This window comes from Anomalospiza imberbis, chromosome 1 (assembly GCF_031753505.1).
Source record: "Anomalospiza imberbis isolate Cuckoo-Finch-1a 21T00152 chromosome 1, ASM3175350v1, whole genome shotgun sequence".
Lineage (NCBI taxonomy): Eukaryota > Metazoa > Chordata > Aves > Passeriformes > Viduidae > Anomalospiza > Anomalospiza imberbis.
In genome coordinates, this window is record NC_089681.1 from 140,619,171 (window position 1) to 140,646,609 (window position 27,439).

Sequence of the window (27,439 nt, forward strand, 5' to 3'; positions counted from 1 at the left end):
CGCTCCGCCCCGCTCCGCCCCGCTCCGCTCCGCCCCGCCCCGCCCCGCTGCGCCGTGCGGCCCGGCCCGCCTGGCCCGCGCAGCCATGTGGAGCCGCTACCGGGGGCTGCTGGGCCGCGGCCGGTGAGCGAGCGAGCGGGGGGCGGGCGGGGACCCTCGTCCTGCGCGGCCCCGGCCCCGGCCCCGGCCCCGGCCCCGGCCCCGGCCCCGGCCCCGGCCCCTGGCGCTCGGCCGAGGGGCGCGGAGCTCCGAGCCCCTGCCCGGGCGCAGGGCCCTGCTCGCCGGGAGCCCTCGCTGGAGCGCGGGGGCCGCTGTCGGTCGCGGCTGCGGCAGCGCCGGCCGGAGCGCGTTTGCTCAGAGGGAATCGTGTCGTTTCAGGCCCCTGAGCCGGAGGCTGTGGAGGTGGAAGAGCGTTGCCGCGAACGAGAGAGCGCTGCGGTACCGGGTGGGCGAGCAGATCCACGGCTTCACCGTGAAGCAGGTGAGCGCCGCCGCCGCTGGCGTTTGCTCTGTTTGCGTTCATAAACTTCCCCGTGCTTAGAAGGCACCTGGGTGAAGCCCGGCGTCTGCACATTAAATACTTGCTTTGGGTGGTTAGTCCTAAAAATAATTCAGGCGTTCCTTGTAGTTACTTCTCTGCAGACATATACTTTAGGTGCTATTAGAATATATTCTTGTAGGGAGCTAATTCTAGAGTAAATAATTAAGAATATACATATTCTTATAGGAGGCTAATCCTGGAGTAAATAATGCATCCCACGAGCTTGTGTGTCTGCTGCAGATATGACCACGCAGTGTGGCCTTCTTAAAGTCCTGACAGATAACGGGACTTCACTGTGTGAATGTGTTTTGATAAACACGTTCAAGTAATACGTCATTTCCTAAGATATTTTTAATACCTGTGTTGGAAAGCTGTCATGGAAATATGTTTAATTTCTTCTACTTTTTCAGAGGAAAGAAGCAGGAGTGGAGAGTAAAGGTTATTTGTAAGAAGTGATGCTAGTGACAAAAGTAGTGGTAGAACAGGGTCCTTGCTTTTTCTGTCTGCCCTAGCCACTGACATTGGATGCATTTTCTTTTTGTATTTCAGATTGAATTTTTATCTGTACCATAAAAGTATGATTCCCCAGTGGTAGTTTACTTTCATTGGGTTAAAAATTTCATTTAAATTTTATTTTCCATTTGCGTAATTATTTTTTTCCCTCAAACTACAGAAGCAAAAATTTATGTAATACTGTGTAAGCCAGTATTATGTACAGCACCAACAAACTGTAATTCCTATATCATGCACAATTTATTTGACCTAGTTGAAGTCACAGTGCAATACAGATGTTTTCTTCCAATGCAGGTGACAGCTGTTCCTGAGCTGTTCCTGACTGCAGTGAAGCTTAGTCACGATGGTACAGGAGCCAAGTATTTACATGTGGCTCGGGAGGACTCCAATAATCTGTTCAGGTAAGACATTAATAAAGGTATTACACATTCAATCTCCACATCACCTTGTGTTTTTTCAGTTATAATCTGGCATCGTGGCTGGATTATTCTGTGATTACAGGCAGGACAGTGCTTCCTTTGTAGGGCTTCTTAAAATTTTTTAGGTTGGAAGAGATATCATGAATCTGTTGTTCAGTCTGCTGCTCAAAACAGGATCAGTGTTTAATTCAGGTCCAGTTCCTGCCTTGAAAACTTTCAGAGACAGAGATTATGCAACCATAACCTTCCATTAAGTTTTTTATTTAAGCCGTTTGGATAAAAATAAATGTGTTTACTCATGTGCTGAAAACTTCTGCACTAACTCCAGAAATTGAAGTGCAGAGGCTGTACTCCTTTTGAGAAAGATGGCTGAGCACTTGGGAGCCTGAAGAAGTCAAGCTCTGCATCTGGTGTGTGCCATGTTGGCTGTTAGGCAGTGATGATGCTCCCATAAACCTCAGGTGCAGGCCAGGAGTGGGTGCACTTCTCCTCACAGTGACTGCATCCCTCTCGCTGCTCTCTCTTGCAGTATCCAATTCCGAACCACTCCGATGGACAGCACCGGGGTCCCACATATTTTGGAGCACACGGTGCTCTGTGGTTCCCAAAAGTATCCCTGCAGAGATCCCTTCTTTAAAATGTTGAACAGATCACTGTCCACTTTTATGAATGCATTCACAGGTAAGTACAAAGGAAATAATGTCACTTAAAATGAATGAGGTTTTATTGCAGTAGAGCTGTCTGTTGGCTCTCCTTAATTTGGCTTTGGAGAACCATTATTATTGGGTGTCAGTGTTGTGAGGTATTAAAAAGCTAACAAGGCAAGACACAAAATAAGTCTTGTTCACTTGTCAGTTACAAAGTCCCTGTAGAGCTGGAACTTTATAGTACACAAAAATACATTTAATTATTTATCTGGATATATGGCTAAAGCAAAGTTTTCATGGTAAAATAGCTGCAGTGTTAAATATGTGTATTCCTCAGCAAAAATACATTTCATTTAGTACATTTCTTCTCTTCCAGTTATTTATATGGATGAGAAATTGAAAATCAACAAGGGCAAAATGTGTCTTAGACTTTCTAAAATTCTGATTATTTTTACGTTTATTTATATGCAGCTAGCGATTACACTCTCTATCCATTTTCAACACAAAATCCCAAGGACTTTCAGAACCTCCTATCAGTGTACTTGGATGCAGCTTTCTTTCCATGTTTACGTCAGCTAGATTTTTGGTAAGACAGTTTGAGATGTATGCAAACTTTAAATTAAAAAAAAAAAAAAATCCCATTTCCCCCACCCCCTCCAAAATCAACAAGGTCTTCAAACTCTCAACACTTGTTATTAATTTTGCAGGCAAGAAGGTTGGAGGTTAGAACATGAGAACCCAGCTGATCCTCAGACACCTCTAGTCTTCAAAGGAGTTGTTTTTAATGAAATGAAAGGGGCATTTGTAAGTTTTGTGGATGTTTGGTTTAAGTTCTTGCAAATGGTGAAGTAGTTTCAGCTGTAGCTTATCAATGGTATTATTGCACCAGAGATTCCCATTCCTCCCTTTGAAAATTGAAGTCCTCAGTAAAGTCAACACTCTAGCATAGATGATTTTTTTTGAAGTTAGCCTGCCAAAAGCTTGTTTACCTATAGAAAGGCACTTTGTTAATAGGTTTTATTGTAAAATACTCTCTTACATTAGCATGGAGCCATAGCTCATTTTATTAAAGTACATGGGACTGCATGCTAATGTGAGGAGGTTGTGTAAGTTAGAGCTCCGAGGTCTTATTGCTGAGCACCTTTTGTCTTTTAAATGTGTGTTGATGGCTTTCACTGAAATGTGGTGTTTTCCTATTAAGACAGATAATGAGAGGGTATTTGCACAGCACCTGCAGAACAAAATCCTTCCTGATCACACTTATAGTGTAATTTCTGGTGGAGATCCATTATGTATTCCTGACCTTACATGGGAGCAGCTTAAGCAGTTCCATGCCACACATTATCATCCAAGCAATTCCAGGTATGTGAGATTGGTGACTAACTTCCTAGGTTACTGGGCTAGTGCTTTGTATTTTTGTGAGGAGAAAACCAGAAGCACAGTGTTTTTAGTCACATGGCCAGCAGCAAAGATAACCTGTGCCCTACAGCAGTTAGAGCAGTGTGGTAGCAAGGAATTTTTTTCTAGAAAGAGCAGTGAAGAGTGAATTGAAAGCAGGAAAGAAGGGTGGCTGATTTTCTCAGGTGTGTCTGTTTGCCTGATCATGCATATGTGTTTTGGGGATCGATTGACCTGAACCCATATGAACTGGGGGGGAAGGGAGCATACTAATAAGTACTTAGCAGTAAGGTAGGGGGGTTAAGATACAAGTAGCATAGATTAATCTAAGGGTTCCTGTCCTCTTTGAAATAACACAGATTGACTTAGAAGTTACAAATGAATGATTTCATTTTCTCCTGCATCACATAATACTGTAGTGAGTTCTAAATAATGGATAGTCATTTGATTCAGGTACTGATTTGGTTGATATTAATAATGTATTTAAGCTGGAAGTCAGTTTGAAAGTTACATGCAGGGAAATAATTCTTTCTCCTGTACTAATTTTGTGGCTAATCTGTTACTCTGATTAATTTCACTTCTGGAACATTAGCTTGTGTCATGACAAAGAATTTACAATCTGTTGATTTTTCTCATCATCCCAAGTATTCTGCTGTACTGGTGTTGAGATTTTAGTCAGGGGAAGAGGTTTACCTGAGGCACAGCTTGTGCTCATATTTGGTCTAGTGGAAGTCTTTAAATGTGGGAATGTGTTTGGTGGGGTGACCCACCATGGAATCCAGACGTGTTTTATAGACAGACAAAACCTAGGACATGGATCATTGTATTTTATGCTTAGACTGTGAGGACCATAAAAATTTTGTCCTCTGAAACTTAAGAGCACTGGGTTTCTGGCTTCAATTACTAATATTTTTTGTCTGGAACGTTGTACATTTCTGCAACTGAACAGATTTGAACATAATAAAATTGGACATAATGAAAATAACAAGGTGTTTGGTGGCCCACAAGCTGAGAAATGTGAATTTTTATCAAGAGATTTTGAATTTTATATATGTTGTATAGGTTGAAGACCCACCAAACTATTTTCTACTTCAGATGTAACAGAATTACTGGAAAGCACATGAAATTCAGAGTATAATACAAGTACCTACTGTAAATTTCATATTAAATCAAATGCTTAATCCTAATATTTTATTTGAAATGCAGATTTTTCACTTACGGTAATTTTCCACTGGAGCAACATCTGAAGCAAATACATGAGGAAGCATTGGTAAAATTTGAAAGAATTGACTCAAATACTGACATCCCAAAACAGAAACTCTGGGATAAGCCTGTAAGTAAAACCAGCAAACAAACACCACTAAACCCAAAAACCCCCCAGGGTTAATATTTTAACCTAATCTGCTGGAGTTACTAATTGGTTTAGAATAGTGTAAATGAGCTGAAGTATTTTTATTTTTGGTTACACAGGGCACGAGCTAGTTACTTTTGAGTTTCAGTAATGTAATGATTGCCTGCAGTTGTTTATTTTTCTTATTTCCAATTTAAGTCCCTTGTCATTTGAAACACTGAAGCACTTATTAATGGAAAGCATTTAGGCCTAAGGACAGAAATACTAGTACTTAGTGTCAGAAAATATGCTTCCTAATGGTATCTAATCTTCCAAACATTGGTGTCAAAAATAATTTTCACATTCTCTTCCTCCCCCCTCCTCCTTTTACTCTCTGGCTTGTCCAGAAGTTTAAACATTTCTTTCAAAATGCTCAGAATGTTATTTATGGCTGGACTTTCTTCAACCTCTCCTATATTGTCCACTTTTAAACATTGAGATGCCACTCATTTTTCAAGGTAATGTGTGTTTGTATATTTGCTCATGGATGTTTAATTTATTCAAGGGCATCTGAGAAATTATTTTAAATAATTGGAAAGATGATGCTATGAAGATGCAAGTTATTTTTTGTTTGTAGCTTCTGCTGTGAGTTTATTATGTATCGTTTATTGTACTTTATAGAGAGAACACAGGGTAACATGTGGCTTAGACTCCTTTGCTGCTGATCCTTCCAAGCAGACCACTGTCAGTGTCAGCTACTTGTTGACAGAGTAAGTATATCAGAATGAAATTCTGGATAAAAGGTTCATCTTAGATCTTTAAGCAAGGTGCAGGCATGTTTCTTTTCCCAAGTCCCTCTTGATAAATGTCATCTCTAAAGAAAATAATGCCATGGGAAAATAGATCAGTCCTGCTTTAGTAAAGAAGAGTTTAATTGCTGAGTAATTTGCTTTAGTGGATAGACACAAGAAAAATCAAGTGTTACTTTACAGAATTGTTCAGTGGATGAGGCATTTGAAAACATTGTCTTCCTTTCAGTTCCCTGCCATGTGCAAGCTCTTCGGTATGACCCTGCTACTAACTTATCTCCCCTTGCAGTCCAATTTAAATTACTTTCCTGATAGTTACAACCAGTGAAACATGCAGAGCCCTCCTTTTTCCCTAAGGTCTGATGTGGGCTTCACAGCTGACAATTACTTCTCCCTTGCTCCCTCTACCTTTGTTTTCTAGTTGTTTTGAAATGGACTCAGTGATACTGGGTGTCACATACGGTTTTTAAGAACTAATTGTTTTTCTTCAGTATTACAGACACTTTTGAAACGTTCACCCTAAGCCTGTTGTCTTCACTGTTAGTTGATGGGCCGAATGCTCCTTTTTATAAAGCCTTAATTGAGTCTGGTGTTGGTACAGATTTTTCTCCTGATGTTGGGTAAGTGTTGCAATTCACATTTCATCACTATTAGCAATGTTAGAAAAACTAAAAAGTGCTTCTAAGTTGGATGAACTCATCTCTTATACAGGCAATTTACACCAGAGTAATCTTACTTTAATATTAAAATATCATAAGAGTTTCTCCTGGTGAGCTGTAAAGCATTCTCAGATGTAACTTTTGTCTCATCAAAGTACTTGGTTAGAAGCTACGTTGGTTTAATCAAAGTTGTATTGTTTACAGCTTACAAACCATAAAAATGGATAGAATAAAATGTGGAATTCCTTCAGTGCCTTAATTTACCTGGGTTTTTCATACTGGACATTTAAGTATGACTCAGAAGTGTTTGTGATCTCTTCTCTCTAGCCACATTGTTTTATTGCTTTAATTCTGTGGCTTAGTAGTAGGTAGGTTTGTCACAAATGTGCCTTTGTGCAATCATGTGCTGTTAACTTGCCATCACTCAGTACAGAATTTGCCTTTTTTGTCAGCGTAAAGAAGGAAGTGCTTTCTGGGCATGATTCATCTGACTGATTTTTAGACTTGAGGATGACTAAAATCATGCCTTTTCTCCAGTGACTCTCAGGTATTTGAGTGGGAAACCTTTATTTCCCACTCGCCCATAATTTTAATGTTTTATTCTGCCTGGCTTAATGTTTCTACATTTAAGTAGTTGGCTTCGTGCAAGTCCTGTGCCATGCGGGCCAGTGCTGTGTAGACATCTTCCTATTCCAGAGCATGGCAGGTAGAAATCCTTCTTTAGACACTGAAGTAAGGATTATATTGTATTTATTGTCAGGTGGTCCTTTTCCAGGTTGGCTGGATTGATATGGATTTGAACTGTTTAGTGAGCTGACTTTAATTTGCCTTAGTGACTGTATTGATGCATCTACAAGAATAAGTTTGAGCCCAGAGATGAGTATTGCAGAATCCAGGGCCTGAGCCTGCCACTGAATTCCTTCTGTGGTTTTTAGACATATAATAGTGGTTGTTCACTAGTGCATGAGCACCTATTGCTTTTTGTTTGTTGGCTTTGAACTGCTAGGTGTTCTGTATAACATGGAAAGCTTCACCTTAACCACTTACTTTAAAAATACTGCTTTAGAAGTACTGTTCCACTCACCTGCTTAAGTAGAATGTATGGGTTTGGTGTTACACACAGCTAAAATTTTCACCTTAAAAAGACTTCTTTACCTGAAAGAAATTACAGATGAATGGGAGTATGAACAGAAAATACCAGCTTTACTTCTGTAGCTATTTTTCTTTCTCTAAAGCCATATGCTGTGGGTTTTCTTGACAGTGGCTATTACTATTGAAATTGAACAAAAAAATGCTATTAAACTCCATTTCTTGCCTCTTTGGTAATTATTTTACTTTCTGTCTAGCTTTTAAATCTTGTGTGTTTGTATATGTGGAAACAATGGGTGTTTTTTTCCCTTCTCTTGCCTTTGTTGGCAGCTTTAATGCTTAACTTCTAGTACTTATCACTGAGTTGGTTATGTTTTACTCTAGGTTTAATGGCTCAACAAGAGAAGCTTATTTCAGTGTGGGTCTACAGGGTATTGCTGAAAGAGACATTGATACTGTGAAACAGATAATTGACAGAACAGTTGATGAAGTTATTGTGTGAGTAATGCTAATTTTTTAAGAATAGTCTTACTTAATATATGTAGGCATGTAATAATACAGACTTGTATATAGTAAAATGCTTTAGAAATCTAGTTATATTACAATAAAGGCACTAAAGCAGAAGTAATATTGTTCAATACTCTTACAACTTGTGTCTGCTACTTCCTTTATTGTAGTTTGTTCTCATCAGTGTATACTTTTCAGGAGTTTAATGTTAGTTCAGTTTCTCTAAATGATACAGCATTATTACATTATTACATATCAATTTTTATTCAGTGTGAAAGACATTATGTTGTAATGCTTCATCAATCTAATAATTCATTTTCATAACTTCACTTAAAGTGATCAGTGCTAATGGACATGATTTCCTTCTCTCATCACCCCTTCCCAAAGGAAAGGTTTTGAGGAAGATAGGATTGAAGCTCTACTTCACAAAATTGAAATACAGTTGAAGCATCAGTCTACGAGTTTTGGACTTGCCCTGACATCTGTAAGTCTGTGTGTGTGTTTCTTTTAAGAATAGTTAAAAAAAAATCTACCACCTATGTTTGTATAAAATACAGGGTCATTTTGTCATCTCCTGATATGTAAAACTTTCCACTTAAGGGCTCTTCCTTTCTCATATTGTGTACATCTTTCTTCTTTCTTTTTAGTAGCTGTCAGACTGTCTGTGGACTTCCCACTGTATGAGTTAATCAGGCAGTGAGCCTGTTGTCTTTGCCTGAATAGCAGCTTTGATTGTAGTAGCACTGGTTATTCTGTGAGGGGCATATCTTACTGGCTCTGGGAACTGTGTGTTTTGGCTAGATGCCTGTGTATTTTCTAAAACCCAAATAGAAGGACTGTATTTTTTTGTGGACTTCAGGATTGTACTGCTGTAAGTTAATTTCTAGATTCACAAGGGCAAATGTACAATAATGCAATTCTTGGCCTCAAATTTTAGTGCTAAACTGTTACAGAAAACCCATTCCCCAGCAGAATGTGGTCTTGAAGGAGTCTGCGAGTCATCTTATGTTTGGAATGAGTGAGTTGCAGTATTTGCAGTCACTGTGGAAATCAGGGTCTCCTGCAGCCACTCAGTCTTTAATCTCCTCTGTTCCTTTCTGCTCTGCAGCAACTTCAGTTCCTCAGTGGCTCTTTTGCTTTCTGTCTCTCAAGTGTTGTATATTCTTTGCATGAGCAGGGTTTCATTCCTGGATAGCTACAGTTAGGCAAAGAAGCAGAGTCCTGGATTAACAGGAGATTTGTAAATGGGTGAGCACAAACAAAAGCTGTTTCAAATCAGATTGCCATACAGCCATATAGGCAAATTGTGGATATTTAAGTGCCTGTCATGTTTCTTGGTAAATCTGGCCGAATATACCTGACTTTAATAGTCAGTACTTTCTGGCATATCTTCAGATGTTATGAGTAAATCTATCTGATGAAATATTTATGCAGATTACTTCATCCCTCAACATTTTTAAGTCTTGAAATTTATTCAACTGCTACGTCTTCATTGTAGAAAAGAAAGCTCTTTTGATTATTTCTTGCTTTTAAAGACCAGTCTTGCAGCATTTAGTGTTAATACTCCCATAGAGGAAAGTTATGTTTCAATTTGTTTCCCTGAAGTAATGTTTTAGAAGTTGGCTTTGAAGAGGGTCTAGTTATAGGGACCTAGTTATAACTAAAGTGATCATAGAACCATAGAATGGTTTGGGTTGGAAGGGACCTTTGAAGATCTTCCAGGTCCGACCTCCCTGCCTTAAGCAGGGCCATCATTTGCTAAATCCAGTTACTCAGAGCACTTTTGACATGTCTTTAAACATTTCCAGGGAATAGAGCACCCACAGCTTCTGTCAGCAACTTGTTCCACTGTCTCACCACCCTCATAGTAAAGAGTTTCTTCTTTATGCCCAATAAAAATGTCATTTTTCAGTTTAAAACCTTTGCTGCTTGTCCTCTCTGTACAGGATGTGTAAAAAGTCTGTCTTTTTATAAGCCCCCTTCATATATTGAAAAGCCACAGTAAGGTCTCTCCAAAGCCCTTTCCTTCTCCAGCCTGAACAACCTTAAGTCTCTTAGCCTGTCTTTGTAGGAGAGGTGTTCCACCACTTTGATAATTTTTGTGGTTCTCCTCTGACCTACTGTGCAGGCCCCAGAGCTGTGTGTAGTACCTCAGGTGGGGTCTAATGGGAGTGGAGTAGAGGGGCAGCATCACCTCCCTTGCCCTGCTGGCCCTGATTTTTTTTGTGCATCCCAGGATACAATTGGCTCTCTGGGCTGGGAGCACTCATTGTGGTCTCATTTCCAATTTCTCATCTACCAATATCCCCAAGCCCTTCTCTACAGGTCTGCTTTCAAACCTCAAATCACTAAACTTGTACTGATTATTGGTCATATGGGTCCTGCAAGCCCCAGTGCAGGACCTTGCACTTGGCCTTGTTTGAACTAAATGAACTTCATGTAGGTACACTCCTTAAGCCTGTCCAGGTCCCTTTGGATGGCATCCCTTCCCTCCAGAGTGTCCACCACACCTCTCAGCTTGGTGTCATCTGCAAACCTGCTGTGAGTGCCCTCAGTGCCATTGGCCATGTAATTAATAAAGGTGTTCAATAGTGTTGCACCCAGTGCAGACCCCTGAGGGACAGGCAGTGCTTGTTACTGATCTCTCTTTGGATGCTGGCCATTGGAATGCAACTGCTTGCATGTCACCATCCAGCCAATTCCTTATCCATCCCATAGTCAATCCATCAAATTCATATCTCCAGTCTAACAATGAAGGATGTTGTGTGGGACTGTCAGAGGTCCTGTGAAAGTCAAGATAGGTGGCATCAGTTTTGTTATTAGGAAAATGCTGTTCACAAGAGGGTGGTCAGACATTGGAACAAGCTCTCCCAGGTGGCTGGGATAGAGTTAAATCTCTTCCAGTGGCTGGAAGGGGGCTGTTTTCTGGGTCTGTGCTGATAACACAGGGGTGTTTTCTTTATTGCCCAGTGTTGGTACAGTGTCAAGGCCTTCTCTGGTTGTCCCCTCCACCCCAACAGCCAGGAGGCTGGTGATGGACAAGGAGCTGGGAGGGGACACCAGGTGACAGCCGACCCCAAATGACCCAAGGGTTGTCCCACACTTTGCTCAGCAGTAAGAGCTGAGGGAAGAAGAAAGGAGGGAATGCTTGGAGCGATGGTGTCTTCCCAAGTCACCAGTATATGTGATGGAGCCCTGCTGTCCTGAGCACAGTGAACATCTGCCTGCCTGTGCAAAGCAGGGAATGAGTTCCTTGGCTTGCTCTGCTCACACACACCTTTTGCTTTACCTGTTACACTGCATTTATTTCAACATATGAGTTCCTTCACTTTAACCCTTCTGATCCTCCCCCCACATCCTGCTGTGAGGGGCAAAGTGTGGAGCTGAGCTGCCAGGGATGAACTGTGACACCAAGAGAAGTGGTTGTGGCCCCAAGCTGTCACTAAACTTGTACTGATTATTGGTCATTGTCAGTGACCAGTAGAATTGATTATTGGTCACTGTCAGTGCTCAAAAGCTGCTTGGACAGTGCTCTTACATACATGGTTAATCTTTTAGGCTGCCTACTGAGAACTAGGACTGAACTGTTTTAATGATCCCACAGCAGCGTCAAATAAGGAGCGATTGCTTATATTTCAAGAGGATTAGCTCAAGCACCTTCTAAAAGAATACTCTGCTTTGTATCATATTAGGGAATTTCCACAGAATAGATAAAAATAGTTATTACTGAAAAATGCTGAAGGCTTATGAACCTGCTTGTAGCTAAAGAGGTAGGAAAAGAGAAAGTGGATTTGACAGGATTTTGTACTTTACTTTGGTTTTGGTTTTTCCCCATTCAGACAGAGTGGAAATAGAGAAACTTTTGGTATCTTGCACTTGTGTTGTTTAGGAGAACTTTCAATAGCAACTTGAGCAAACTCAAATGAGAAAATAAAAGAAATATCCTGGGGATATTTCTGGTTATTTAGTATTTTCTTTCTCCAAAGTCTCTCATTTAATTAACATACTTTACATGTTTGAGTCACCTTCCTATAAATCATTTAATCTAGTGGATACAAAACTGTGGCATGTGTTTACTACTTTGTCTCTACCACCTGTTTCTGTTTTCCTTCTTTCTTGAGCTGAAAAATTCAATTTAATGTGAGGGCCTAAAAAATATTGCAGTATATTTCCAGATATGCACAGCTATGCAAAAAAAGAGTAATAGTTTTAAAAATGGTGGTTTGGTATGGTGAAATTAGAGGCAAGAATGGAGAGAACAGGGGATAGGTGATGATGGAATAGAACCTTTATCTGAAAAATATTTTTCCCCCTACAGCTACGTTAGGACTACTCATTCTGTGTCTGCTATTCAAGCATAAGTGTTAAGGTGGTGTTGGAACACTGATGCTCTCAGTTAGAGAAATGCAAATGGATTGTCCTGCTTACTTAATTATTCTTTCCCATTCAGTACATAGCTTCGTGCTGGAATCAAGATGGGGATCCAGTGGAGCTTCTGAAGATTGCAGATAAAGTATCTCGGTTCAAGCAGTGTCTTAAAGAAAATCCCAGATTTCTTCAGGAAAAAGTTAAAAAATACTTCAAGGTAGGCAAACTTACAGAAAATTACCTTGTATTAATTTTTAAATCACAATTTTTTATTTGAAGTTAAACTGAAGGCTGATTTTTATAACCATATTGCCTGTTTCTAGGTGCGGCTTGAGCAGCAGCATATTCAAACGAAACATGTTAATTTTAATGGTTTAAGTTTCTACATTTCAGAGTGGAAAAAAATTACCTGGCTGGTCAATTGGAACCATATTTAATAGAACACTGATAAAACACTAATGTTTTACCAAATTGCGATTTGAATAGAAGGGCACATCTCTTTCCTGATGAGAAGTTCAGATGTGAACAGAGAATTCTGGACCTAGTTATGTGTTCCTTAGTATTGACATAGCAAGGTGCATCTGATTTTCCTTCCAAAGGATTTGGTTACAAGTAAGATTGTCTTGGTGTTCCTCATGTTCATTGAGCTGCTGTCTGAATCTTGCTGTCAATGCCAATTACTTTCTGCTCTTTCTTTTCCTTCCCATATTTTCTTCTGGATTTTTTGCAGAAATAAAAAATATCCAGTAAAGGCATTATAATACTGAATAGCTCTCAAGCCCTGAATTAGTTAATTCCAGAAAAAAAAAAAATCTAATGATAGCAGTGCAGAGGTGGTGTGGGTTTTTTGTGGGGTTTGTTTGATTTGTTGGCTTTGTTCTGTTCATTTGCTTTTTCTGGTAGGTTTTTTGTTTGGGTTTTTTTTCCCATAGTCACTTGTTTGTTTTGAAAGGCAGATTAATTATAAGTAACTGTCACCTAGATTGGAATAAATCTTGATTCTAATAATCTCAAAAAAACCGCAAGGGACATCAGTTGAAATCAGTTTTCTTAAGAACATTTACTAGTGTCTGGAGGTAGTAGGCTGCTGTTAAAGTTTTGCTTTTATTGGGAAGAAATGCAGGTGCAGTATTTTTGTGAATGTCCTTTACTGTACAGTTCTGTTGAAGGGGCTGAGGCAAAGGCACATCTCAGTAGGAAATGATGAGAATAGTTGGATGTTTTTACATCATAAGATTATGCACTGTTGAACCTTGTGCTGGGAAATTATTAAAGCAGGCAGGCAGAGAGCAGGGGGGAGAATGCTATTCATCCTGTCCATTTTATTATGGCTCGTTAATTTTGCTTGTCTCTCTTTAACTCTGTAGTCAGGTTTCTGTAGTCTTTTCACACAGGCATGGGGAGATAAACTCATAAAGCAGTATCTGATTACATTGTCCCAAATTATTGCTGTCTGTCAGTGCCAGATGTTGCTGTTTGACTCCTACATTGAAATTGGCATTTTTTGAGGTCACTGTATTCTGGCTGGCCTCCCTTTCCCATTATGGAAAATGGAAGCTACTTGAGTAATTTTGATATTAAAATTTCACAGTCTGGCGTAAACAAAGAAGAATTCAACAGCAGTTATGACTCTTGCATAATGCCTGGAGTTCTGTGGCAGCAAGGCTGATGTGTGAAGCATTTCTGAGCAGGATGAAGCATGCACATTCTACATCATTTGGGATCTCTGTGCACTCAAGCTTGGGCAGGTTGAAAGAGATGTTTAATCAAACCCTCCTGCATTTAACAGAATTTCCCCATCTTAGAACACCCTCCAGATAAAACTTACGGTGTGTAGCTCTGTAGTGTTTGTTACCTACAGTTGTTTAACCTGGATTTAATTAAACTAATGAACGCTGTGTGCTGTTGAGGGATTCTGACTCTACAGTGAAACTTAGCAGAAGGATGTTGGTGCTTGTTCCTGTGGTGAGCAGCCTTTTTTTTCCTCACAGCATCTTGTTTTGTAAGAAACCAAGGGCTCAGTCTGTGTGACTATGATACTTTTGATAATGTGCAAGGCAAATGATGCACAGGCTGTTTATCTGCTGCTGCTGGAGCAATAATCTGAGGCGAGGAAGTTGTCCTCAGAATTAATGCTTTGTTTTGGGATATATTTCTGCAGGATAATCCACACAAATTGACTCTGTCAATGAGTCCAGAAGAAGACTACTATGATAAACAAGCTAAAATGGAAGCAGAAAAGCTGGAAAAAAAGGTCAATGCACTTTCCGAAGAAGAAAAAACACAAATCTATGAAAAAGGTTAACTTGCTTTTTCACGTTTTTATTTGTATAGTGTTTTTTAGCTGTTTTTCTGTAGAATATCTTAAATTCTCAGACACTCTCCAGCATTTGCTCTGAAAGGGATGGGATTTTTTTATTGCAAATTTGTGTGTATGTGTTACAGGGCTATGCAGTGCAGTGCTTACACTACAGTGTATGGTTGGTATATTCCATTAGTTTTAATACTCAAAAAAAGAATGATCAATGTCTTCATTATGACAGGAGAAAGGAAATTGTTTTAAAATACCAATCTCTTTATTCTTTCCCATGTTAACTTGCACTGAGTGGAAGGTGAATTCACAGAATCCCAGGATGGGTCAGTTTGGAAGGGACCACAGTGGGTCATTTGGGCCAACCTCCCTGCTCAGGCAGGGACATCCTAGAGCACGTGGCACAGGATTGTATCTAAGGGGTTCTGGAATATCTCTGGTGAGAGAGACTCCACAGCCTCTGTGTGCAATCTGTTCCGTGCTTGGACACTTCACAGTAAAGAAGTTCTTCCTCATGTTCATTTGGAACTTTTCTGTGCATCAGTTTCTGCCCATTGCCTTCTGTCCTTTTGCTCAGCACCACCAAGCAGAGCCTGGCTCCATCCTCTTGGCACCCCTCTTCAGATACTTACATACCATGTATGTACCTTGAAACTGTCTATTTATGAGCATGAGGTCTGCTCCATGCTCCTGTAAAACTTAACATTTTGTAATTATATTTCTTATATTTTCTGGTTAAAAAGCCAGCTATAAAAGTAATGCTGGGTTTAACTTATTCTCGAGAATAACTTACACTTGAAAGCCGTGGGCAGTCATCTAATTTTGTTAAAGCAGTGTCTAGTCACAGAAATCCTCCAAAAATGTGGTGCTAATCTTCTGAAGCTTTGGTGTGTGACAGAAGATAGGGAGCACAAAATCAGAGGAGGCTTTCTACTTACAGAGATAAATTGGAGAGTACTCAGAGGTGACCAGTTCGTGTCTGAAAGTCTGAAATGTGAAAGTAATCACAACAATTTAGCTGCATCAGTGTTCTGGCAGAGCGCTTGAGTAAGAGCTGGAACGGATTGGGTTAGAAAGAAGCTTCTTATCTGCCAGGTCTGGGTCGATGCTTGCAGAGCTGAGTGACAGCACAGACTGGCAGGTGTCACTTGAAGATTAAATTACATTTTACTGTAAAAAGGTTGTGAAGACGGGACTGGAAAGAGAATCGAAGCGTGTTCTCTGGTGTTGTTACACAATAATCTGCAGAATTTGCTTTAGGAAAATATTTGCAAAGTTGCGAATAGAAGACTCCAAACTTGACTCTTGAGTTTTCTGATCTGCATGATCTCAGTAGGTTTTAGGTCTCGACAGCACTTTCACTACAAGCTGAAAATGACAATTTGGTATTCTCTTCTTACTAGGTTTGGAATTAATTGCTCTTCAAAGCAAACCTCAGGATACCTCTTGTCTCCCAGCTTTAAAAGTGTCTGACATCGAGCCCAAAATCCCCTTCACTGTGCTGGAGATGGCACTCACAGGTTGGTGTCGCCACTGTCTCGTGTCTCAAAGAACAGCGCTGTTTGCTTGTTCTCTGGCTGCTGGCCCAGCTGTGGCCCTTTGCCCAGCACATGGACTGGCTTTGTGGCCCATAGCTCTGCTCTTTTTCCTCCAGCCCAGCACCTCTGGGCAGACATGGCAGTGGATCCACAGAGCTGTCACTTCTGAGGGGCAGCATGGACATGGAACAGCCTCCCAGCCTTCCCAGGGCTGGCAGGAGCTCCTGATGGCAGCTCCCTGCTGCAGGCATGCTCCTAACTTGCCCTGCAGTCAACGGAGTCTCTGGCTGGCACATTCAGTGTTCTTGAGCAATCTCCTCACTTTCCAAAGGCTTGCCCAGGTTGCAGAACTCCTGGCAGCTAGGGCAGCAAGAATTCCACACTGCAGTTCCCTCCTTACCTGTTTTTTATAGAATACATAGACATAGAGGAGCCACAGGAAAAAAATAAGTTACTGTCCTTCCTCATAACTTCAGTGCAAGTTTTTCTCTGCTTTGCTAGCGGTTTCCTTAGGGACTGATAGAAGATGGTAGTTCTGAATTTTGTTACAGTTCTGTCAAAATTTTGCAGGTAAATACTGTTCTGTAGTACATATCTAACAGACATTTTTCTTCAAAAATTACCAGAAACTGTCAAGACTGTTTAATTTTGACGCAAAAAATGACCTAGTTTTAATGGCCTGGCTTAGGAAGAGTGTACAGTACAAGAAGCTGCTTTCCTCAGTTTTTGAACGGATGAAGGCAAAAATAAGGAAGAAAAGTTTTTTGACTTGTTCAAGAACAAGTTACTACTTCTTTTATTTGAATGTTATCTCTAAAATATGATCTCTCTTAGAAGAATGCTCTTTTCAAATTGTCCAGGTGTCCATTACCTTACCATGGACAGAAACAGAAAAAACCCTTTGGTCCAGTCCTCAGTATAATGTGCAAAATTTAAACAAGAAGTGGCTCTGAAACACCAGCAGAGAATTATTCTTAATGAGACGTTCTTGTAAGAAATCATTTTGCTTTTGTGTGTTTGTAGTAGGAAGCTGCTGGTTATTCTTTGCTTTTGTTTTTTATCCCTAGCTGATGACATTCCTGTCCAGTACTGTGCTCAGCCAACCAATGGGGTGGTTTATTTCCGAGCCGTTTCCAGCCTGAACGCACTTCCTGAGGAGCTCAAGCCATATGTGCCACTCTTCTGCAACGTCATTACCAAGTGAGATCTTTGCTTTCCTAGAAGCTGAAGCAACAGGCTGTAATACAGCTTGCCATAATACTAATACTGCCTTTAATAATTCCAGCATCTGTTCTTACAACGAAAGGGAAAGGCTGATAAGTTGGTTTCCTGCAGAAAAAAGTTTTCTTTGTTCCCCAGTGTTGAGAAATTGTTTCCTCTTCTCCACCAGTCTCTGCATTGCCTTTTTGCCCAGTGCCAACACAAGTGTTCCCTCAACAGATTGGAAAATTTCTCTAAATGAGAAATAGCCTAGCAGAGATTGAAGTTTTTGCTTGAATAGACTTGTGCAGTTTTGCCATGTGGGGACAAAGAGTGACTCCATCACAAAGGAAAGAGGAACACAAAGCAGAACAAGTGACCTGGGCAAGGAGGAATATGTTTTTATTGATGAGAACAACTTATGTTGTTAATGTAGTTCTTAAGGATGTTGGTAGCTAGCAAGCCTGCACATAAAGTATGCTTTTTAATACAGCATTTTAAATTAGCAGGATGCTTTAATTGAAAAGTTTGGTGGGGAGCTTTTATAAGACATGAAGTATTATGTTTGCTTGATAATGCCCCAAATTGTTTAGTTGCTAAATTAGTGTTGTCCTAAACAGACTAATTTACTAATGCTACATGGATTTTGGTTTTGACATACACTGGAAAGGGAAACAAATATCTCTTGTTTTTCACAGAATGGGATGTGGAGCTCTTGATTACAGGGAACAAGCCCAGAAAATAGAACTAAAAACAGGTGGTATGTCTGTCAGCCCACATATCATTCCAGATGATTCACACCTGGATGTCTACGAACAGGTAAATTAATCATAACCTTGCAGATGTTACACTTTGCAGTAACAGTTCTGTAGTTAAGGGTCAGTCAGGGCTTCCAGGTAGAGGGTCAAGCTAATGTGCATTGGAAGTCCTTGTAAGATATAAATTAGATAATTACAGTAAGTTGGTGTTTTGTGCTAAGGGGAGTGCTTGATGTGGGTGTTGTGTCTAAGGCAGTGTTCACTGGCATCTGTCAGCATATTTTTGTGTATTCCAAAGTATTTTGGAAGCAGAGGGTAGGGGGCAGAACGGTGTGGTGTTACACACAGAGTTTGCTGTTGACATGTTATGTCACTGTTGGCAGCATCATTTGATCTATGTGTTGGGCATAACAGTTCTGGCAATATGTCTCGAGAATTTTGCAAATTTGCTGGGGGTTTGCTCTGTATGGATCCTGGAGTTAAATTAAGGGAATTCCCGTGGAGAATGTTGCACCCCAGAACAGAACTTGCACTTTATAGAAAAAAAGAAGAAATTCAGTGTTGAACTGCTGCTTGCTGTTGAGAAGAAGAAATTGAGGAATTGCCAGGCTTGCTTTGTGAGAAGAGCAATCATATTTCATGTCTGCTCTCATTTCAGTAGCACAGCCTGCATTAGAGTGATTTTGTAATGTGTAGCATTAGGTTGGCATTATTGCATCACTTCCATGAAAAGTCACTGTGCATTTTTTGGGCCATTGCTGTGGTTGTCTTGTGTGAAGGGTTTTTTTGTGTTTTGTTTATTTTTTTCCTTCAGGGTGTGCTCTTTTCATCTCTGTGCTTGGATAGAAATCTGCCAGACATGATGAATTTATGGAGTGAAATATTTAACAAGTACAGTACATTGGGTTTTGTTTGTTTGTGGGTTTGCATGTGTTTTGGGGTTCTCTTTTTCACTCTTCCCCCAACCATTCTTCTCTTCTTAGAGGCCCTACTTTGGGATTTATTTTCATAATTCTATATCTAATATCTTTCTAAACTTACATATTGCATCAAAAGCATGACTATATAGTGGATTAAATGGACAACCAACAGTTTAAAAGCACTTTGTTGAACTTGGGATGATAAATGATTGAGTAAAATAAATTTCATTGGTATCCTTTTGCATGAGACCTGCTTGTGTTCTTTTTCAGCCCAAGATTTGAGGAGGAAGAACATTTCAGAGTGCTGGTTAAGAAGACTGCCCAGGAGCTGTCAAATGGCATTCCAGATTGTGGCCATTTATATGCTTCTATTAGAGCCAGCAAAAACCTTACGTCTTCTGGAGAGCTGCAGGAAATGTTCGGTGGGATGGATCAGGTGAGAAGTTAATAATGCCCTTCAGCAAGGCCCAAATCCTTGACTGTGGAGTTACAGGCTGGTTTTTGTTAATTCTTCCTGTTGATTTAATCTGTGGTCTTTCTGCCTTCCCTTCCTGCACAGGTGAAGCTGATGAAGAGAATAGCAGAAATGTCTGATATTAAACCCATACTACGCAAACTACCACGCATTAAGAAGTATTTATTAAATAGTGACAACATCAGGTGAGCTAAAAAGAAAGGGGCATTTTGGTTAAAGAGAGGCCATGGCCTGCGTATATGCTTTTCTCAGTGCACCTCATGGTGTACTGGGGTTTTATGAAATGGAACATTTGTGGAAAAACAACAGAAATGTTTAATTTAAATTCCTCTTGCTTACAGCACAGTAGCTATGGTAGCTCATTTAGTTCAGTTTTTAAATGGTTTGAGAAACTTACATCAAATTTTATGGGTAACAGTTGTACCCAAAGCTTGTAAGTGACCTGTGCAATTTTACAGAAATAGTCAAAAATCTGCCTTTTGGTTTTCCCTTCAAGGTGCCCACTAGACAAATACCATTAGATTGTTTTGAAACAGTTGAATATCGTTTGGTTTGGATTTTTGTTTTGCCCCTAAAAGGAAAGCAGTGATATTCTGAAACTTGCTTTATGCATATATTGGAAAAAGTAAAGAGAGTGCATTAAGGAGTTTAATGTCAGATGCATTACTTTCAAAAATGGGTCTGTTTGAAGTGACATAAGTTGCAAAGTTTTGGTTTTTAAAGCATGACATGATAAATGAAATTATGTAAATATCTGTAGTGTTCAAAACCATGTTAGGGCTGCCTGTAAAGAGAGGATACAGAGGGCATTCTTTTCCTTCAGAGACATTTTTGTTTGCAAAACTGAGCTAGTCCTGTCTTGTGCACAGAAGTGGTTTGACAGCTACTGCTCAACTTCTGGTCTGAAAGGGTTCTAGGACGAGCAAAAGAACAGCAATTGGACTGTAATTTTTTTTCCACATCAGATGCTAGATTGAGTATTTTGCCTTTCTCTCTGTTAATAATTACCTGAGATCACTGACCTAACATTCTGATGATTTAATAGAAAATGTTTAGAAATACAAAGTTGTACAAATTATAAAAGACTCTCTAAAACACAAAACCATACTTAAAAACTTGATATGTATTTTTGACAGATGTTCCGTGAATGCAGCACCTCAGCAGATACCAGAAGCATCTAAAGAAGTAGAGAAATTTCTAAAGGGCATAGCCAGAAGTAAAAAAGAGAGAAAACCTGTTCGTCCACATGTGATTGAGGTGAGAAATTGTCATTTGTGATTAGGGCATCAAATACGGTTGACTTGATCATGTCAATACCATTGTGCAATCAGGAAAAGTTTGAACTCCGATATTGTGTCCATGTAAAGATGTCTGCAGAAATCTGCCAGACATCTCTGTGATCAGCTGCTCTGTGTTTTGCCATGAAGTGTCTTCACTGCAGCACAGTGGGCAGTAGAAATGCAGATCAGCTGTTAAGCCTTACCCTGGGGTTACTGCTTCGGCGTGGGACATGGAAAAAGAGTTTCTTCCTTTCCTCGTTGCATAAAACTGTAATTCTTTTTTAGCTCAGCTTTACTTGAAGTGTTGGCCAGAAGCAAATAGGGCATGATGTGCAGTTCCTCAGTTGCATATGAGTTTGTTTTGTTATCAGGGTGTTCAGGACATTTGTCACAAAATATGCTTGATTCAGTGGAGTTGACAAAGGATCTTCTCTGTCACTTTACAGATCTGTCTTAATTTCTGATGAAACTGGAATAAACTCCCAGTTCCTTAGCCATGAGTGAAATGATAGTTTGTAACTTTGTGGGCCCCATTTAATCTGGGTTTTGGTGTCTCTCAGTGCCAGATTACTCTTGGAAGAAAAGTAATTTGGCATTTGTTTAGGAAATAGGAAGAAGCAATTGAGTACCTTGCTTATGTTTGTGAAGACATGGTTTGATGATTGCCTTAGAGAGGTTGGAGTGGAAGGGGTTGCATTGTAGTAATCTTGGTCTAAATTTTTTAATCATCTTTTAATATGAGGACTGGCTCTCTTGTAGAAATCTTCAGAAGTGAAACCTGTGGGAAGTGAAATGGTTACTGGTTTGCAGATCACAAGGAAATTAGTTAATGTAAGTACATTATTGGTGAGGGATATTGGTATTATAGGACTGTTACTGATGGTAATGGTCCATCTTAAGCTGTTACAGAAGCACAACACTGAAACATAATTCACGCCCTTCAGTTCCACAGCTAACCATCAAACTCAGTCACTTCCAGTTAGTCCCTTCCTTTCCTTGGTCTCCTCCCTAAATGATTCTGAATGTGAATGACACCTCACAGAAGAGCATTAGTGAAAATTAGATGAAAATGAAGATCTGTATTTGGCTACAGGAATGAAGAGCATATCCTGAACTCTCCTTTTAGAAGAGAGGGGCAAGGAGAGCTCAGCCCGGTGCTGCAAATACAGTGCTCTGCTTGCCCGCCCAGAGTTGTGTGAGGGTCTGGGAATGGGCTTTCTGAGTTTAAGAAAGGATAAGGAGTGCTGGAATAGTGGCACTGGAGGTGTGTAGGGATCTGCCTGTGCCTAAGTGAGCACACAAGCAGATGTATGTGTGAAAGAGGCAAAGGAGCCAGCTCTGCGGAGGCCCAGAGACATGAAGAGGACTGGCAGTTTGGAAGTGAGGTTGTAAGGAAGAATTGAGTCTGTTGCAGGGGATGTTTGAGCAGGAATTTATACTACAGTTGCTGTCATAAGTAGTTTACTTTTTTTGTGGGTACACAGTTCCTGACTCTGCTTTCAATGTTTAGAATGGATGGGTTGGGATATGATGTGGTGACATGTACATGTGTGACACAAGTGGAGAGTTATGAACATGTGTTTCAAGCAAAGTAGTAAATCCATAGCTAAATCCAAACTCTTTGGCAGTGATTCAAAATCTGCAGAACTGAGAAGGTGGGGGGTGCAAGGATGGGTAGCTGATGTGTGTCCCTTTCCTTTAGTTTTCCAAAGCAATTCTTTGTACTGGATTGCTGATACAGGCACAAGGGAAATGTCACTGGTTGCAGGGTAAGATAAGTGGCAGCTTTAGCATTTGTCTGTCTGTGTGTTTGGCAGAATTTCCTAGTTGTCAAAAAAGTGAGAGTTCTGAGATGGGTAAGTTGTCTTTGCTGTTAACTGTGACAATAATGTGTTTTTTTCCTAGGATCCTACTTTCAAGCCATGCCAGATGAAGACCCATTTTGTACTTCCCTTCCCAGTGAACTATGTTGGGGAATGCATTCGAACAGTTCCCTACATGGCTGCAGACTATGCCAGGTGGGAAGCAGAACATCAGGAAGCTTCTCTGTGCACTGCACAGCACAAAGCAAAATGAAAAGGGTTGGGCTGACTGCAGAAAATGGAGTGCTGATAGAAAATGATTTGCAGTGCATTTGTTACAAAATCTTTACAAAGCAGCTGTTGCATGGCTGGGCCCAGAGCAGCCCTGTAAATGCTGAGATTAAGTAATGAGGGGCTGCTATCCCCTACCTTGGAATAACCAGCCCTGCCTACTTGGACGTGTCCTGAGTTGACAGTCCTATTGCATGCAACAAAGTTCAGTGCCCCTCTTACAGTGATGTGGCATTATTCAGCTATTATTAAATAGTGAGTATTGCTGTGGTAACTGTCATAGATTACAAGCAGCAGTGCATTGCAGATGGGGATCTGGGGGAGCTTTAGAGGCAGTTGAGACTACTACTGTTGCCCAGTTCACATCTTCACTGCTTCTATTTCTCTCATTTCAGCCTTCGAATTCTCGCACGGTTGATGACAGCTAAATTCTTACATACAGAAATCAGAGAGAAAGGAGGGGCTTATGGTGGAGGTGCTAAACTTAGTCAAAATGGCATATTCACATTCTACTCCTACAGGTAACAGTGCACGTCTTTCCTCTTGATAGCTGAGGGGAACACTGACTGCTCTGGTCAGTGGTCCCCTGACCACTCTGCTTGGCTGTGTCTTATTTTTGACTTCATTGTAGCAGTCTTTCAAGAAGTGAAATAAAAGGGATGAAATGAAGTGAGTCATTCAGTGCTGATGAAGTTAGATTGCCTGATAAAACTATCCTTGCTTTATCGTGTTTGTGTCCATGGGAAAGCTTAATTTATCTCTGCTGGTAGCAACCACTGCTGCAGCTCTGCACTTTGGTGTTTACTGTCTCAGTCTCAGATTTATGTATAACTGGTTTTCACTTGTTTATTTCTGGGTTAAGGAGGCCCTAGAAAAAGAAATTCAAGAGCACTCTAAATTTGAGACCATGAAGTAGAATGGTGATGTTCCCTAAGGTTCTGAGTTTGAAAATATGCATCTTCCTTAAATGGCAGAAATCATCAGAGATTCAGCAGAAAGCACTGCTGGTGATGAGCTAGAACTGCTTGCTCCTTCTTTTCTATTCTTCTCTTTTGCCAGTCCAGAACAGTTACCCTGTATTTAGCTTACCAAGTCACTTTCTGATGAAACTTGAACTGGAGGTATTATAGTTGTAATCCCCACTAGCAGTGTTGTGTGGATGGAGTCCTGGCTTCAGTTGTTTTCCTAGCCTCAAGGCAGCCTGGCACAGTGCTTGGTCAGGGCTCCTGACTGAGGTTTGAGCAGTCTGGCCTTTCTGTGAAGTTTCAACATGGCAGGACTTGTCCTGGCAGTAGTCCTTAACTTGCCAGTAGTAGTTAACCTGCGGCACCTGTTTTACAGAGAGTAAAAACAGGTGTGGCAAGACAAGCAACTGAGAGAAGATAGGGCATATCATAAATGTTCCTGGTGTGGGCAGTGTGGCAGTGGTGCTTTCAGAGCCCCCTGGGAACAGCCTGGCTTACCTGACCTGCTTTTATTATATATACCTGCACCACTTCTCTCTACACCATCTTGGAACTACTTTGAGGCAGCTGAACTTCTGTACCTGTGTATCTAAAATTCTGAATCTGCTTGGTTTGTAACACTGCTTTCTTCTGAAAAAGAAATGTAAAACCAAACCCCAGAACCTCTTTTTGTACAAAAAGAGGAAGTTTATAATTTGTTTTTCCCCATGTGTGATGCGTAGTAAATTTAGGTTTTTCATTTTGTGAGACTGAAGTAATCAATTTTTATGTTTTCTTTTTCTTCTAAGAGACCCAAATTCATTAGCCACCTTGAAAACATTTGAAAAAGCAGTTGAATGGGCCAAATCTGGAGAATTCACACAGCAAGATATTGATGAAGCTAAACTAGCAGTGTTTGCTGCTGTGGATGCACCAATAGCTCCTTCAGACAAAGGTACATTCTTATCATCCTCCCAGGGCTGTCAATGTTAATTAATTTGCTTTTTAATTTTGGTCTAAATGGAAGAAAATAGTTTGCTAAACTGTGTTAGATGATAAAATTTGTGTTTGGAAGATGAGAGAAAATGGCAGTTTCAGTGAATCTATTAGTTCCTGTTGTTCCTTTTTAGAAACACCTCATCCACTCAGGTTCTACTGAAGTTTTGTGTTACTGCTCCTCTGCGTCACATGGAGGTAGATTGAGGAAATTATTTTAGGTTTGGAGAGCATTAGATGCAGACAAATGAAAACAAATACTGGTCCTCTGACTGAAGAAGAGCTGAGGGATTACTTTGCTGACTCACGCAGGCATACTGACTGTGAATGTCACTAGCCCTTCATGCGTGTGTTCTGAAGAAGTTAAAGCACAGAAGTCTGCCTGCTGGGTGGAAGGTGTTTTTAGCTTCTTTGCAGATCTGCACATAAATGATGCACTGGTAATATCTTTTCAGTTTACTGACATGTAGCTTTGCTATCCTCACTTCCCTCCCTTGTTCTCTTGCTGAATTTCAATCCAAAACTTGCCCAAGTAAAACACATTTTCTTCCCATACACAAAGGAATTACAAGGTTAAGATTAGCATTATTTTAAAAAGTGCTTGTATTAGCACTAACTTGTTTAAACAAGAGCACTTCAAATTAGGCTTTTACCTGTCAGAATCTGGTTTTGGTCTGGGCAGTTAAAAAGCAATTGGTGTGAGGTGCACACAAGTGCTGTGCCTTGGGTGCATGCCTCCAACGTGCAGTGCACATTGGGTGTTGGTGTCAGCCAGGGATGACGAACATTCTTTGGCATTTGAACACAGATCTTAACAGAGCACTGAACAGGAGAGCTCTGTTCCAGAGGCCTGGGAACTGGTGCAAGGAACGCCTGTCCCTTCATGCTTTTGAGTCACTGGGCGCTGCAGATGGATGTGAAAACCTTACCTGGCTGGGAAGTCAGCCCTGCTTTGGGCAGGAGGTTGGACTAGTTGACTCAAATCCTCCCAGCTTCCTTATGGTTATTTGCTCGACAAAAAGCTTTTCTGTGATTGTTTTGGAGTTCTCTGGTTGTTCATGGAGCAATTAAAATGCTGTGGGCAAGTACTCTCAACAAAACATTAAAGCATTTGTATGCAGATTTCTGTGTGTAGTACAAAAATGTGAGCAAACCTTCACATTGCAGATACATCACAACTGATTTGAAATAAAATAGTTCCAAAAACAGAAGCTTCATGAAATGCAGTTTGTTTAAAAAGTTGTTAGATGATAACAACATCATCTCTTCAGAATGAATTATGTCTAAGTTTCCTGGACCACAGTTATGTTCAGATTTTTGACAAACTAAATAATTTGCCAAAATAGAATTATTTCCTAAATAGGAAACTGCTACTGCCTCACCCTGGTTTCAACTTACTGTGCTTGATTCAGCTGGATATTCTCTCAGCATGATGGTTTCATGGAAGTCTCTATTCCTTTTCAGCACACATTCCTGTTGTAGTTTGCTCTCATTCCTGCACGTGGCTGTGAGTGATTCCAGTGCACCAGAGTAGTGTGTGGTTTTCTTTTCTTTTCCCTAGGAATGGGTCATTTCTTATATGGGATTTCAGATGAAATGAAGCAGTCGCACAGAGAACAACTTTTTGCTGTCAACAGTGATAAGTTGGTTGATGTATCAAACAAGTAAGCCTGTGCTCTGTTGTCATATTTAAATTACTGGATTTCTTCCCTTGGTCTTTCATACCACTTTCACTATTTTCTTCTGTAACCTAGAAAAGGATATGTTAATTATATCCTGTTTATTGCGTGTTTAGCAGATGAATTCCCTCCTACACTCTGAGGTTGTGGGAGATTGGGTTTCATTTACTTTTGAAAGGCCCAGAAACTGTCTGGGTAGACTGTATGAGCTGGTTCTACTCCACTTGGAGTATTTTGTGTCTGACTTCTGAATTCCACTACAGCCAAGTACAGGGTTAAGGAGAGACTGTTGTGATGAGTGGGCACAATACAAGTTATATGTAGCAAATAACACTCTTCCTGAGATGGGAGTATTTTTGACAGCAGAGCTGTGGTTAACCAAATGTAGCAGTTTCTCATTTGTTTATGTTTTTTTTTTTAATTCCAGGTACCTTGCAGTTGGGAAGAGCACTCGTGGTCAAGCTGTACTTGGCCCAGAAAATGCAGATATCACCAAAGATCCCTCGTGGGTCAAACGATGACTTTGGCTTTTCTGTCAGCGTTCAGCTGCAATCTGTGTGACTACAACATTAGGGGTTTTTAGTAACTTTTAGCACTGCTGTAGTCCAACTGAAATATTCATTGCTGGTTTTTAACAGTGTTCACCAAACGAGTTAGAAGTTCCCTTTCTCAAAATAATGACGTGGAAAATTTTCTAACCATACAGTATTTGAGAGCAAGAATTACATGCTCTGCATGGTAAAGACAGACCTTAATCTTTTACTGAAGCCTCACTCCTCTAATCCCATATGAATACTATATAAATGAAGTATTTTTGTATATGTAAAACTCTAGTTTTAAATGGTGTTTTGTGCTGTTGGGTATATAAAGAGCTATCTCTCATACTGACAGATTTCATTCTGTGGTGTGGTAATTCCAGCTGCCTTTGCATAAGCCACCTCCAGCCTGAGCAGTCTGTGACAGTA

At 40.4% G+C, this 27,439-nt stretch overlaps 1 protein-coding gene across 1 annotated transcript; it reads left to right on the forward strand.

Annotated features, from left to right (window-relative positions):
* PITRM1 (pitrilysin metallopeptidase 1) lies at positions 1 to 27,371 on the forward strand. Its single transcript, XM_068173817.1, has 27 exons — positions 1 to 123; positions 379 to 481; positions 1,349 to 1,455; positions 2,003 to 2,154; positions 2,592 to 2,706; positions 2,828 to 2,924; positions 3,322 to 3,482; positions 4,725 to 4,851; positions 5,530 to 5,618; positions 6,149 to 6,277; positions 7,790 to 7,903; positions 8,300 to 8,396; positions 12,363 to 12,497; positions 14,442 to 14,580; positions 15,995 to 16,111; positions 17,197 to 17,329; positions 18,028 to 18,148; positions 18,902 to 18,978; positions 19,278 to 19,443; positions 19,567 to 19,667; positions 20,619 to 20,739; positions 21,522 to 21,593; positions 22,668 to 22,780; positions 23,251 to 23,376; positions 24,609 to 24,754; positions 26,357 to 26,459; positions 26,902 to 27,371. The coding sequence occupies exons 1-27, from the start codon at positions 86 to 88 to the stop codon at positions 26,993 to 26,995; spliced, it is 3,093 nt and encodes a 1,030-aa protein (XP_068029918.1). The 5' UTR covers positions 1 to 85; the 3' UTR covers positions 26,996 to 27,371.
* The last annotated feature ends 68 nt before the right edge of the window (positions 27,372 to 27,439 follow it).

Excerpts from the sequence above, each read along its gene's own strand:
- PITRM1 (XM_068173817.1), top strand. The coding sequence starts at position 86 with ATGTGGAGCCGCTACCGGGGGCTGCTGGGCCGCGGCCG. Across the intron at positions 12,498-14,441 it reads AAGTTAAAAAATACTTCAAG|GATAATCCACACAAATTGAC; the intron begins GTAGGCAAACTT and ends ATATTTCTGCAG. Across the intron at positions 22,781-23,250 it reads ATGGCTGCAGACTATGCCAG|CCTTCGAATTCTCGCACGGT; the intron begins GTGGGAAGCAGA and ends CTCTCATTTCAG.